Source organism: Ascochyta rabiei, chromosome 2 (genome assembly GCF_004011695.2).
Source record: "Ascochyta rabiei chromosome 2, complete sequence".
Taxonomy (NCBI): Eukaryota; Fungi; Ascomycota; class Dothideomycetes; order Pleosporales; family Didymellaceae; genus Ascochyta; species Ascochyta rabiei.
Window position 1 is genome coordinate 1296302 of NC_082406.1, and position 14290 is coordinate 1310591.

A 14290-nucleotide genomic window follows, 5' to 3' on the forward strand; every position below is an offset into this window, starting at 1 on the left:
GAGAGAATAAATTAGATAATAGAAACATACCTACAGATATACAGTAACTAGTAGTAAGATAACTAGGTTTTACTGTTACCTATAGCATAAATTACATACAACAACAAATTGTTAGAAGTAATAGAAGAATTACTGTTTTCCTAAATTACAGGATATAGCTAAATCTCTTTACTAGAAGTCTAGACATGCTAATTTAGACTAAATTAGCTATATTTTTAGTAGTAAGACTAAAGGAAGTACATAAAAAAGCACTAGAAGACATTAGTAAGGCTTAAGAACAAGCACTCTTATATGTTAACTAGAAAAGAAAAACAGCACCTTAGCTAAAAGAGTGTTATGGACTAACCTTAGGGTAGGATATAATAAGAGTCAATATAGTATTATATCTCTTAAGGAGGTAACACGTTGCGTAACCTTCTAATATGTCTGTAGGGCACGTAACCGTCCTGTCTCGCTTAAGGCTTAGACAAAGCCTATAACAAAGAGGGAGATAAAGTCTATCTTCTTATAAAAAACCTTTGCACACAAAGACTAATAAAAAAACTAGACCACATTAAAGTAAGACTCTTTTTTATTTCTAAGCAGATAAGCCTAGTTAACTATAGACTTAATCTGCTAAAGAATGTAAAGATCTATCTAGTATTCTATATATTGCTATTAGAACTAGCTAACCCTAGAACGCCTACCTAGGAGAACTTCTATTAATAAGCTAACAGTAAAGATAAATAGGAAGTTAAAGAAATAGTAATATATAATGGAAATAGCAACTACTAAAGGTATCTAGTTAAATATTTAGAATACCTAGACTTAGAAAAAATATAGAAACTACCTATATACCTTATAAGCTACTACTAATTAGTATAAAAGTACTATAATTTGCTATAGACTCTTTAATTAAGCTAAGAGTACTCTAGGTAGCTAGTAAGGCATATATGCTAGTAGACGCTATAAAACAGTTAGTATTAACTTCCTTAGCTAGGTCTAACTTACTAGCCTTAACTATTCTATTTACTAAATACAACGCCTTTTACTATACGCGTTTATTTACCTATTTTAGAATTTTCTTATTATATAATAATTACGTAATTACAGTTATAAGAAGTAACTTATCTACTTCTACCTTTTTCTTCTACTCCTTATAAGTCTTATCTAATAACACCTAAGATATATTTATATATAGCTTACTAGCCTTTATACACTTAGTATACTTTAGACCTTTTAAACTACCTAGTATAATATAGCACCTTTAGCTGCTAAAGAAATAATAATTATAAGGGACTTTAGTAGATATATTAGCTTAACAGATTTCTAATATAAGACAGATATTATAGGTATATAAGAACATCTTAACTTATAGGTTACTAGATATAGAGGTTACAGATTATATAAAACTCTAATAGATAATTACGTAGGTATAAGGACAAACTAAAGAGAAAGGGGGGATAGTGTTATAATCCTATACTAGGGCACAGCACAAACATAAGTACTAGCTAACTAAGACCCCTAACTCCGCCCTAAAGGAACGAACAGTAGAGAAGGACAGAACAGAAAGGGTTGTTATGTAACTGCTTGTTAATAAGCATAACATACATAACTACTTGTTTATAAGTATAGTATAAAATGCTTATCTATAAGCACCCTTATATATTTTATTAGACTAACTCTAGTTACTTATTAATAAGTATTATATCTCCTTAGTATATAGTTAGTAGGAACACAACCCTTATTATTAGTGTTTAATCTTATTAATTAAGTTTATCTTTAGAATCTTAACCTTTTCTTAAACTAGACAGTCTACTCTGTACTATTTATTGCACCCTATCTTTACAAGCTTTGCTTAGTTAATAACCCTAACTAATTCACTAGTACTTATTCCTAAGAACCAATAGAATCAGTGCTTACGGTCTTTAACTAAAGTACGACTTTAACACTTAAGTAATAATAAAACTCTTTCTGTCTACAGCTTTAATAATTTAGAAGCCTTAGATAATGATTCCTAGCAACATTCTAGTAGATCTAACCACAATTATAACATTAACTCCTCTAGATCTAACAACACTAGCTTAGCTTTTACTAGCTATAGTAATAACAACAATCACTATAAGTAAGCGCCTACTTAAGATAACTTCTATCTAGTTAGTCTATACCTACAATAAACCTATAGCTTTAGTAGGTTCTTACACTCTTAATCTACTATAATATAGCTAGTCCTGTATTAAAATAAGTAACAGGTTACCTAATACCCCTCTACTAAACAGTTTCTCTCTACTAAAACAGTTTTTCTCTACTAAACAATTCTCTTAACTAAACAGTTTTTTATTACTAAATAATAACTCTCTTCTATTCCCTTATATAAGCTCTAAATAAGCTAGAGGATAATTTTTAGGTTATAGGGTTTATATAGTGGAAAAAATACTAGAGATTTTTCTTTTATATAAGGATTAGAAGAGACCTACAGAACACTATTAAAGGTATATACCTAAATTATACTCTAATTACTAATAGGTTATTATAGAAGTTTTCTATATATACTTTTTATTTGTTTTTCTTCTACTCTTACTTAAAACCTATTAGTATTAGGCTCTTACAGCTACCTGTATACAGACTTCAGCTTAAAAGACTTTACTATTTATAAGAAGGGGCGCATGTTAGGACATCTGCTAAGGTAAGATAGTAGCCTACTAGTATGTGTACTAGCAGGCTCTATTAACCTTAGTCGAACCTTCCTTTACTTGCCTTTACTTTTTCTTGCAGAGAGCATAGCTGCATAGGCCTTACTACTATAAGTAGGTCTCTCTCTCCGCCTTCTTATAGCTTGCGGTCTGCTATTTTGTCCACTCTACTTTCGAATCTATCAGTTCACCAGATCGCTACTTTTATGCTTGTGAAGTCTGCCTTACATTTTACTAGTAAAATGCGTGCATCACGCGAATCCGCGCATCACGCGCACGGACACGGTAAGAGGCAGCTGCCTCCTTCCCCACTTTTCAAGTCTTCGACGCGCCTCTCCACGACTTCCCACGATGCCTTGTTGTTTTGGTCGGTGATATTTCAGTGCGTGACTTGCAGTCTCAACACGTTGCGCACTATGGTACAATCATCATCTGTGCTTGCAGGATGTGAGACCTGCGTGCCTGGGAGTGCGACGCGTGACCAACCACCTCAAGCCCGCACGACACATGCTCAGGAAACATGGAGCACGAGCTCACGTCACATATGCTTTGACTGAAATAACCGCTGCTGGACAGACATCCTGTCGCTTCTGATGTAGACCTAAATTCCCGCCAGCTAGAATCGCTCCCTCGTTCACAACATGGCAACTCTTTTGCGGCCAGCATCCCCTGCAGAGGACTTGCCGCAGTACTATCAAGACCTGGGCGACACCGACATCACAAACTGCTTCCGAAACTTTGATCTCGAGAAGAACTTTGATCGCTTCGACAGGCAGACGCGGAGCCCAAAGACCACCAACTTCTGCCTGGACTTTGGTGAGGATGAAGCGTTCTGTGCCTTCGATCTTGCTGCGTTCTCGTACTCGCGGCTCCTGGAAGCACCACGACCTCCACACTTGCACACACGATGGATCAACATATGGCAGCCCTACAATCAGAAGGACACACTCCGCTTGATTGGTCAACACTACGACTTCTCGCCGCGCTTGCTGAGTATGATGTGCAGTGATCCGGTACCGGCGCGCTCTGGAAGTTCGAACATGGACAGAAGCGTCTCTACACTTCGATCGAGACTGTCGCATCGTTCTAAGCACTCAAAATCAAGCAGCGAGAAGTCAAAATCTGGGTCAAATAAAAATACCATTGATTCAGAGGAGAGTATTGGAATGACAGAGCTGATGCACTCCACACAACTGGAGATGGTGCGTGACCTTACACACTACCAAATTGTTGAGGACGTTTGGCATTGGTCTACGGTAGACTGGGGTCGTCGATGTGAGTTTCGTAGTGTTTCGCTAGGCCGCAAACTGACAACTCTCAGATTTGTGCCTAGGGTACAACACACTCCACAATGTGCACAACAAGCAAACACACCACAGTCACCATCATGCAGGTCGACTCAACCGCGACCAGGACATACCCTATGGCAAGCGAGTATGGAACTGGCTTCTGTTGTGCGAAGACAAGACAGTGATCTCTATCTCTGAAGATCCTTTCCCATTTGCCAACGGCGAAGTGCATGGGTGGGATTTGAGAATGTTATACACAATCCGACGGAACCTGGTCAACGTGTTTCGACAACTGACTAAGGCACCAACGCCTTTGGCAGATGCTGCTCTTACTCAACTACCGATCCGACATCGTATCGGTCACAGCGAAGAGGAAACCGCACATCGTGCCACCGATACACCTGGTCTACTGTTCTACTACTTGTTCGAGGATTGGGGAACTACTTTTGGCCTAATATCGCGCAGTGAGGAAGGTTACTCCGCCGAGCTAGATCGTCTCGTAAGTTCGCACGAGCACAGCCGAATGATCTTTTTGCTAACTCTTCGTAGCGCAAGGAAATGTTGATTAAGGCGGATTTGACTCACGTTGATCAGCTGCACCACATCGGATGCCAGCTTGCGGTCCTACGCCGCGTTTACCACTCATACGAACTGCTCATCGAACGCATCCTTGAGAAACGAGAAGCTACACTAGCATCGCTCAAGAACTCGCATGTCATGTCCCATGCTGAGTCAATGCTCTCATCAATGCACAGTACAGAGTCTCCAAATCCGCTGCTACCAGAGCTTGCAAGTTCGCTGGGTGTAGCACTTAGTTCAGCTGCTAGAGTACGTTTCGAACGGCTCAAAGACCGCATCATTCTCTATGCCTTGAGCGAGATACAAGAGTGCATCGACCAAAAAGACTCACTGGTTATGATGAACTTCAATCTTATCGCTATTAAGGAGTCATTCAGTGTGGAACGTTTGACGTGGGTCACGCTAGTTCTGGCACAGATCACTATTCTCTTCACGCCGGTGACTCTCATGACTGGCTACTTCAGCATCCAGTTTAAAGACACCGAGTTTGAGATCAAAAGTTACTGGTGGGCCTTTGCCATCGTCTTGAGCCTTTCGCTGCTCATGTTGTTCATGTTCAGCTTCCTGAGTGGCACTTTGAATGGACACATCCTCTCAAGGAGCTGGAGCAGAATGATGTTAGACCTCAGCAAGCGGTGGTGGGCGCATCGAAAAAAGCGAGACAAGACCCTCTGATGCTATGCTTGCGCGCTGGCAGGGGCGAGGACTGATTACGCGCCTGATGCATAGAGTAGGCTTGAGTTCAGACTGTAGAAGCAAATACTGGCAATCGCAGAGTTTCTTTGCACTTTCCAAATGCCGTGTTTCGGTGCTGACAATTATCGGGTTCGTGATCCAGATGTCCCACACCAGTACAGTCCGTTCATCTGGCAGAGCTGCGTGGGGAAGACGTTTGCATCTGAGACACAAATTGTCAATTTCGTTGCCAAGACAGGGTGTCGTTACGAGATCAGTCACTACTCTTTTCAATCAGAATTTCGAGTCAATTACGCCGCGTGCCAAATTTACTACACCTCCCCGCGGAAGTACTTCCAAATCTCAGCACAATTCCCACAGACAGTGTTGTGTCCAACAGTCACCTCCTCCAACGCTATAAACACCATTTACTAACCGCTCAAGGCATCGCAAATTCTCTAAGTACCTTTTGTCCACTCACAACATCTCGCTCAGGATATCCACCCACAGCACATTCTAAGGGACTTTCAACAACACTTACGGCCGGAGGGCTGTAGTCTCGACTATCCAATGCGAGTCGGACCGAAACGATTGATCTGCTTCACATGGCATCGACGGAAGCGTAAGAGTCGCAGATCCCAAGAGGTGCGTGCGACTTGCCGAGCGCCTCTTATGTCGAAGCTACACAAAACGCCATACCGTGCCTTGACTGTTTGTCCTCGTCACCTTAATTTAACATGTCACTATCATTGCTGCGCTCTGCAAACAGATCGTATTGCAAGATGTCTTGGCTTGCTCACCGTTGAGTAGCTATTATTCTGCAAATCTGTCGTGCCGATGACGAACGGACGCTTCAAGCAGAGAGTCTCTACACGATCTCCAATCAATGAGCGCGACGAACGATGATCTGGAGGATAGATGGATTCTATATCTAGGAAATTCAGATCGACGCCCAAGGCTACTTGCAACAATGACCAACGACAGTATCGGGCAATCTGTACAGTCCTAGCGGTCCTCACAGAACACATACGAACCCACTGTCCGTCTTTCCGAGGTGTTTACATTACGACTGCCTGGTACGGCACGTGGCATTCACCGTATCGGCAACTTCAGTCTCCCGTGACTATGAGAACCGCGACCCCCGAAGAAGAAGCACTTTGGCCTTCGCCAAATTTCGAGAACCCTGAAAAACTTCATGGACCAATTATTGGGGTCACCATGACTACCTTCATCCTGGCTGTCGTCTGTAAGTCGAAGAATGACAATTTGATTCGGTGTTCTCGGTCTCCCTTGAGTACGAGTAGCCAAGGGGACCTGTCTTGAAACTCAATGCTTGGTCTTCCTCCCCTTCTGAATCCATTTCAAAATTTCATGATTTGTGCCTGCCTTCCATCTTCTTTCCATTAGTCTCTCTGTTAGCTAACGGAATCGAAACAAGTCTTGGCCACACGAACGCTCGGAAAAAGAATCCTTCGGCAGAGACTGGTAGCTGAAGACTACCTCATATTCGGTGCTATGGTACCTGCCCTAGGTACATTTGTGACTGCAGTACTAACCTCTCACAGCTGGTGGCCTTACCGACGTCGATTTTCCCATTAGTGTGTCTCAATCTAGGTCTCGGATTGCACGTATGGGACCAGAAGCCGGAGTGGCACACACTCTATGCAAAGGTACGCAAAACTCAGTTTCTGATGCTATCAACGGGACACTGAAACATGGTAGCTCAACTTCGCATCTGACATGTTCTTCCCAACGGCCTGTATGTTGACCAAGGTCTCTCAATGCTTTTCCTACTTACGACTGTTCCCTGGACGTTCAAACGAGATTTTTTGCCACATTATGATCGTCTTCATCACGAAGTATACAATAGGATGTATATTTATCACTTTGCTGCAGTGCCGTCCCATACGCGCTCACTGGAGTTCCAAGACTGGCTCAGATTGCATGAATACACGTGCTACAATCGCTGCCATCGCTACACTAAACAGCTTCAGCGACTTGATGATCTATTTGTAAGTGCTCAGTAGAGTTCAGAGGCCCATCTAAACAACACAGGCGGCCCATGAAGCCACTCTTGATCCTTCAAACGCCGGCAAAGCAAAGATGGGGACTCGTAGTTTTGCTTCTAATGAGTTTGCCTCCGTGCATAGCCGGGCTGCTGAGACTCTATTACGTGCAAGCCTTTTACGACTCCGTCGATGAACTATGTGAGTACTTCCAAAGCTTTACTAGCCACGAAAGCTAAGTTCCCAAGGGAACGCAAGTGTCGTATGGGCGCTCATGATGATCGAGATGAATCTTGGGATAGTGTGCAGCTGTTTTTTCGGCGTACAGCCGATGCTCGCTCTCCTCTTCCCTCGATTCTTCGCCGGTTTCTACCCGTCAAAAGATGGCTCACCACCACGAACTCATCGGCAGGGGAGTGGTTACCCTAGCGCCTCGGAAGCATATCCCCTCTCTGACCTGTCCACCAAGCCAGGAGAGCAGAGAAAGAATCAACCAGATAAATTCGAAGCTCTTTGGACGCCAGAGGGCAGAGGCTCGAATTTTGCTAGTGCAAGCTCGAGCGGTAGGACGCGTGGCGAACGGTTGGCGCCAGGAGTTATTACTGTAGACATGGAGTTTACTGTTGACGAGGAGATCTCACCGTGTAACTCGCCGATGATTGAGTACAGTGGGAAGATGGGTTTCCTCATGGACAGGCTCAGTGAGGATTGGACAGGTGCTTAATGATGTGTGTAGGGAGTACCAGAAGATTGAAATCCACGTTTGTGTCCTTTCGCTGCTTTCTCGTAAACGTTGGTGCGAGACCGCAATGCGAGTAAGAGTCAGTGTTCACTGCACTTCTCATCTTGTTGTAATGTTTCGAGCGCATTGTGCTGGTAGCCCGTGACAAAGATCAAATCTAACCAGAACTTGTGTAAACTACAGGGATGTCCTTGGTGCGGATAGTCTTCTTGCTAGCTATTAATGTTGCACGAGCCAAACGAGATGCAATCGTAGTCGAGCTGACGAGTGACTTTGACCGTCGCTTGGGAGCAAGTCTGTGTTGTAGTATGCGTGGAAGTCGTGCGCATGGTCATGGAAGCGCGCTCACGCATCGGCCGCTCGGCACTTTTCTCCCGAATAACTTGAATCTTTCCCATCGGACCTCCGCATCCTCCAATTCGCACACGCCGGTGTCGCACGCCATCCACCATGGCCTCGTTGCACTCGATACCACGCTTCCTGCTGCCGCGCCCACCTCTCCTGGTCCGGCAGCCGCGCCTTACGCAATCACTCCTCCCGTCCTCGTCCGCCGTGCGCCATGTCTCCAACGCGCGCCAGCTATCCGCTGAATTCGAGCGCCGCCGTGCCGCTGCCGCCAGCACAAAACAGCGCGTCATCCCCCAGCCGGACAAGTACCGCCCGCCATCGCACAGCAGGACATTGCCGCGCCGTGCAGATCCCGGTGTCGGCAAGGTGTACGGGCCCAAGTTGAGCGAAGAAGACAAGAAGCGCATGGCGACGAAGAAGTACCCGAACATGATGAGTCCCGAGGGCACATTCAGCCATTGGTTTCTGAACAACCGGATCATTCACCTATGGATCACCATAGTACGTCACATGCGGTCCTCCTCGTCTCATTTATCCCAAAGGAGATGAGATGATACCGAACAAGCAAGGACGGCCAGCTAAACTAAGTCACGCATAGGGCATCCTAGTCTCGCTCGCCGTTGCGACGTGGTATATGGATTTCATGTCCAAGACCATCTTCGCATCTCTCCTGCCCGACCGCCGCGAGTTCCTGCGCCACCCAATCCAAACCAGCAAGCGCTTCATGGAGGTCTACAAGATGCACGTGGCATACACCAGCCAGCTCTGCTCGGAACAGCGGCTGAAGAAGGCAGAGGAGGTCGAGAAGCGGAAGCAGTACAGGCTCGAGAGGCAGCGTGAAGCTGAGGAGAGGGGCGAGGAATATGTCGAGGATCCGAGGTACTATGTGGGTGAGGATGGTGTGAGAAGGAGGAGGGTTAAGAAGTGGTTTGGTATCTGGGAGTAGGAGCGAGGATTCCGAGTCAAGATGCGGCGCGGGAGAGAATTTAGTGGAGGGAGATCTTGATGAAAAGGAGCGATTGTACGATAGCTGAGAAGAGCCAGGTACGGACCTCGGGAGAGTTTCCGCGCTTCAAATGGTTCCATGACGAACAAGACCGGGGCAGATCACCTCTTGGATACATTGACGAGAGCATCACGTACAAGCATGTACAGAACCCGGTATACATACACACACAAACCACCATGACATTCACACTTCATCAACTATACGCCCCGGCCGCCCAGCTCTTCCTGCTCTCTTTGCTATCTTTACCCTCGAAGAAGATGTCCACTTGATGAGGATCGCCGTTCTTGCCCTCGCGGTAGTCGTACCTAATCTTCTTCCACTTGAGCTTAGGATGGTCTTTAATCTCATCACCACTCATGTTCATGCCGCCGCCCTCCTTGCCAATACGGCCCACAACGGGACTCAAGAGCATGGCCGTGCTGAAGAAGCTCTCGTCCCTGACAATGGTGCGGTTCGCGAAGAGCAGCAGACAGCACAGCGCGGCGAACTGGATGAAGCAGATCCCGCCCAGTATGCTGAAGATGTAAGGCCAGTCGACGGCAAGCTGCTGGCCCTGCGTCGGCACGACATACTGGTCCGTGACGTTGTGTCGGATGCCGTGGTCATCGAAGGCAGCGATGGCGCCGATGGTGAAGCGCATCAGCATGTCTTCTACTTCCGATGCGTTGACAATGTGCGAAGGAGACCATCTGGATCCCCGCGTATAGGTCCGGAATTGCATATCGTCCCAGTTGTCCCACGACGTGCCGGTCCATCCCATGGCTCCTGATGCCGTGCGGGCGAATTGATCAGTGCCGAAGACGGCGTCTGAGTCTTCTTTGCTCTGGAGGGTGATGTCATTCTTTTCCTTGCCAGATCGAATTTCAGAGACGGTGCTGTTGCAGAGGAACAGCGACGTTTCGTTGACAATGTTGCCGAGTCGGTTCTGGAGAACGGTGAAGTTTGTGCAGCGTGCACCACATGCCTCGGGAATCGAGGCCATCCATGTGAGCGCCCCTCCAGCGTATTGAGGAAGATAGAACTTATCCCATTCTTTGCCTGGCGCTTTGCCTTTGACGAAGGCAGTGTCGTCTGTCGAGTTTTCCACAATCTTCCCACCTACTTCAACTGTCACGCATGTCGTCGTAGTTGAGATGCTGCGGTTACTCAGGATGTAGTCGGAGTACGGATGGTTTGGGTTACGGTTGAAGAAGCGGTATTCATCGGATCCGTTGTCGAGCTTGTACAATGGTGTGCCTGCAAGTCCCGAGAGGTCTTTTTGCGTGTCGTTGGGAGCGAACTCTGGGTAGACAATGGCTTCCATACCATACATCCATGCCGCTTCGAGCGCGGTGGCGTTGCTCTTGGTTTCATTCCCAGCGGTCCACCGCGTCAGGTCTGCTACGGTGACATCACCATAAGTAAGAAGCGGAAAATCGGATGTGTCCATGGGGTAGAAAAGAGAAGAAACGGCCACAAGTACTTGCGACCCAACGTTGATGGCAAGCCAGATCAGACAGACAAGCCATGTCCACTTTGTGTCATCCTGTCGTACGTCCTTGAACCAACTGAACTTCCGCAGGTACTTTCGGCGTCGCACCAAAGGTAGAGAGATGACCATCAACTTGACGACGTTGCTCAGTCTTTCTAGCCCAAGCATCAGATCAAAGGCCTCCAGGGATACGTATCGCCGACTCAGCAGAGACCAACGAAGGATCCCCGCATAATTCTGGAGCGAGGCGAGCAGATTGAGACCCAAGCAAAGGGAAAGACCAATCATGAGGGAGTTGAACACCCTGACATCCTTCTTTGACAGTACGATGTGTCCATTGAACCCCTCCCAAGCTTTCAACGCGATACACATAAGTGCGCTGAAAAAGATGGTGACCAGGAGCTTGTAGCCCCCGGTCTTGAACAGATATTTCCGAGCTTCACTGTGATCGAAATGTTTGACGTGATGATGACGGCTGTGGTGATTTAACAGAGACTGGTTGTCAGAGTCGTGCTTGCCGAGAGGGCCGTTAAGCGATATGTATGAGCCACTCTTGTCGCCACGAGTGAATGCATTGGGTGACGTTAGCGGCGAAGCGTATATGTTCTCCATTGCAATATCGCCCCCATCATAGCTCTGTGGCTCATCGGACGGTGACACTGGTGTCGACGGAGATGGAGTTGATTGAAATCCTGATGCAGACCGCGGGGATAGGAGATTTGGATCCTGGCTCATGATTGTGGCTGAGGAACTTGTCTGTAGTGCTAGAGGCCAGAACAAGCGACGACGGTGGAGGGTTTCTGAACAGGCCGATTATCGATACAAAAGTCCCAAGAAAGAAGAACAGGATCCTCTTCAGAGAACAGAAATCACGCGCATGCTGATTCAAGGCGACCGTTGGTAAGGCTGAGTCGGGTGGTGGTCAACGTAGAGTGAGGAGGCCGCTGTATCTCAAAAATTCGGTAGCTGGGCGGAAATGACCTATTATGCACCTCCAGCCGTTGTCTTGACACCCACTTTCCGAAGGTGGTTTGCGTCTTTGGGGGCCAGAACGAGGGGCCCTAGCAGACTCTCAACTTTCAGCTGTCGCAGCCAAATCAAGCTCTAGGTGTTAGCAGAATCTTCCGAAATGAATGATTCATAAAGTTACAGCTATGAACAATCGCGATCAGTACCAGTCGTGAGAGTGAAACTCTGCCAACTCTTCGCGAGAGGTTGGGTATCATCTTCAACCACATGCGATCGGCAAAGGTTGCTAATTCTGGTAGACCTAACTTGTGGTTGGGCAAGCCACTGGATCATTCTATTCGCTTGTCATGATAAGGCCTACATTGTTGCGTGTTATCTAGGCTGACTGAGGCTAGATCACAAAGGACAATTTGGGGGCTGAAAAAGATGGCGTACCGGGAGCGTATCCTGTCCTGGCACTCACGTGCAGCACGTAGAAACGATGGAACAACCCGGATGGAAAAGTGAATAGAGCGATACGAGAGGTTCTTGTGAAGAGAACGGCCATGTATAAGACGCCGTACTGGACATGGTAATCATGCTGGAGATGAGACCAGAGAAGGTTGAAAAGCGGGGTGAACAGATCGCCAGCGCTTTTCCTGCTCCACACAACGTGACAGAATCAAGACTGCGAAGAAAGCACTGTGAACCATGTCGGCACTCTGACGATGCGTTTTAAAGCACGGCGAGTCACAGCTCCACGAGGCTGGGGTGAGATGCGGGACGACTACGCGCTTTGACGTTGCTTACATATCTCCGCCTACCATTGTGGACCCTCAACCTTACCGCCCTCGTGATACTGGATGACAAATGACAGGGTTTTAAGCAGTTGTCACAGAGTTTGCTGCTACTTGACTTCCTTGGCCCTGCAGCCGACTTGAAATACTGGAAGTTCCAACGAGACCCGCCACAATGCCATCCCAGACTATCTTGTACGATCTGCCCTCTCAGCAGGGTACAGCGTGGTCGCTCAACCCATGGAAGAGTGAGTGTAGAACTGCTCTGGCAGAGCCCAAAGCTGACAAACTCAGCGCGTTTGGTTTTGAACTACAAAGGTATCGACTACCAAACGGAGTGGGTAGAGTTCCCAGATGTCGAACCCAAGATGAAGTCATTGTGAGTATCTAGCTACACCTAAAATGAGGAAAGATGACCAATCTTAGACAGGGGACTACCGCCAAACTCCAAGGACGCGCCCGGATACTTCACCGATTACAGTATTCCAGCGATCAAGTATGAAGACGACACGTACGAGATGGACTCATGGCCCATCGCGCAGGAGCTCGAAAAGCGATACCCCAGCCCGTCTCTCCACCTGGATGACCCGGTGACTGTCAAGATTCGTGACCACATCTCCGTAATCCTGGGTCCTATCATCCTACAATTCCTGCCCAACGTTGCAGACCTGCTACCCGGAAGATCGCAAGAGTATTTCATTAAAACCCGCACGGAAACCTTTGGCAAGCCTCTTTCGGAAGTCCGCAAGGAGGCTTTGGCAAATGCCGAGGAGGGCTGGAAGGCGGCACAGGGGCCATTGAAGGAGGCAGCTGACTTACTGAAGAAGCACGATGGACCTTTCTTCCTGGGACAGGCCGTGTCATATGCAGACTTCATCTTCGTCTCCATGCTGTACTTTGTCAAGTGTCTCGACGAGCAAGTATACCAAAGGTTGGTATCTTTCGACCCGGCATTCACCAAGGTCTACGAAGCCTCTAGACAGTGGTTCACAAAGGACAACTAGGCCGCAGCTCAGTAGAATAGCATGCCGTCTCTGTTAATAGAGTCAGTATGAACGACAAGTCCAGAAGACCGAATTCACGGATTGAGAAAGTTGAGACGTTTCTGCCAGAATTTTGTCGTGTTGATAACCTCAACGGCTTTCCTGAGCACCTCTCGGTCCGATTCAACATGCAGATTCTGGACCGCATCATTGGCCGTGAAGAACTCGGGCTTAAGCTGCTCTTCCCCAGGCCCTCTCCGACTGTATGCGTCGTACTCTTACACTGCTATATACCACGATGCTTGGTCCCACTCCCTTTCGGTAGTGTTCTGATTGTAGATGAACGGCTCGATGATGTCTACCTGGGTGCGAGCTTCGTCAGGGACATCAGCGGAGTCGTTAGGCACACAAGCTCATGTGGGCATCGTGACAGGGAGCAGTCGACACTGCAGGCCAGTCTCTTCAGCCACTTCTTGTACAGCGGCATCTTTCAATGTTTCGCCATCCTTTAGGGAGCATCCATTCATTTGTGCTCAGCAGGCTGGCGAGACACACTTTAGCGTTCTGCGGTTTGGAGGAGATCAAGAGTACTGCGCCGCAACTCTCGACGAACTGGTCGGAGGCGTGCTGCTATGTGACGAAGCTCGACTCAGCCATTTTGTGATGGGTAACGTGAGTTGACAGTAGCAAGCTGCTCGACATCCCCTTATCGCGTGTGCACGTGGAGTGCTTGGTCTTGTTCCCCCCCCCCGCACCCCACCGTATCCTCTA

The 14290-nt window shown here is 47.2% G+C and overlaps 4 protein-coding genes across 4 annotated transcripts, besides 9 other annotated features; 3 read left to right on the plus strand and 1 right to left on the minus strand.

The window, feature by feature from the left end:
* Window positions 1-61: part of a tandem repeat that runs on past the window's edge.
* Window positions 1-332: part of a mobile genetic element that runs on past the window's edge.
* Window positions 331-481: a mobile genetic element.
* Window positions 481-869: a mobile genetic element.
* Window positions 523-1930: a mobile genetic element.
* Window positions 707-755: a tandem repeat.
* A 405-nt stretch (window positions 1931-2335) lies between the features above and the next one.
* Window positions 2336-2456: a repeat region (potential rRNA).
* Window positions 2447-2901: a dispersed repeat.
* A 15-nt stretch (window positions 2902-2916) lies between these two features.
* Window positions 2917-2959: a mobile genetic element.
* Window positions 2960-3313: 354 nt separating this feature from the next.
* EKO05_0001301 (uncharacterized protein) lies at window positions 3314-5215 on the plus strand (the record flags this gene model as incomplete). Its single annotated transcript, XM_038937478.1, has 3 exons — window positions 3314-3947; window positions 3994-4460; window positions 4511-5215. The coding sequence occupies 3 exons, from the start codon at window positions 3314-3316 to the stop codon at window positions 5213-5215; spliced, it is 1806 nt and encodes a 601-aa protein (XP_038802056.1).
* A 3198-nt stretch (window positions 5216-8413) lies between these two features.
* Window positions 8414-9257, plus strand: EKO05_0001302 (uncharacterized protein; the record flags this gene model as incomplete). Its single annotated transcript, XM_038937468.1, has 2 exons — window positions 8414-8812; window positions 8910-9257. 2 exons carry the CDS (start codon window positions 8414-8416, stop codon window positions 9255-9257), a joined length of 747 nt encoding a protein of 248 aa, XP_038802058.1.
* A 256-nt stretch (window positions 9258-9513) lies between these two features.
* On the minus strand, window positions 9514-11526 carry EKO05_0001303 (uncharacterized protein; the record flags this gene model as incomplete). Its single annotated transcript, XM_038944945.1, has 1 exon — window positions 9514-11526. The coding sequence occupies one exon, from the start codon at window positions 11524-11526 to the stop codon at window positions 9514-9516; it is 2013 nt and encodes a 670-aa protein (XP_038802059.1).
* A 1185-nt stretch (window positions 11527-12711) lies between these two features.
* Window positions 12712-13540, plus strand: EKO05_0001304 (uncharacterized protein; the record flags this gene model as incomplete). The annotated part of the gene is made up of 3 exons (XM_038937258.1): window positions 12712-12784; window positions 12831-12915; window positions 12967-13540. The coding sequence occupies 3 exons, from the start codon at window positions 12712-12714 to the stop codon at window positions 13538-13540; spliced, it is 732 nt and encodes a 243-aa protein (XP_038802060.1).
* Between the last annotated feature and the right edge of the window lie 750 nt (window positions 13541-14290).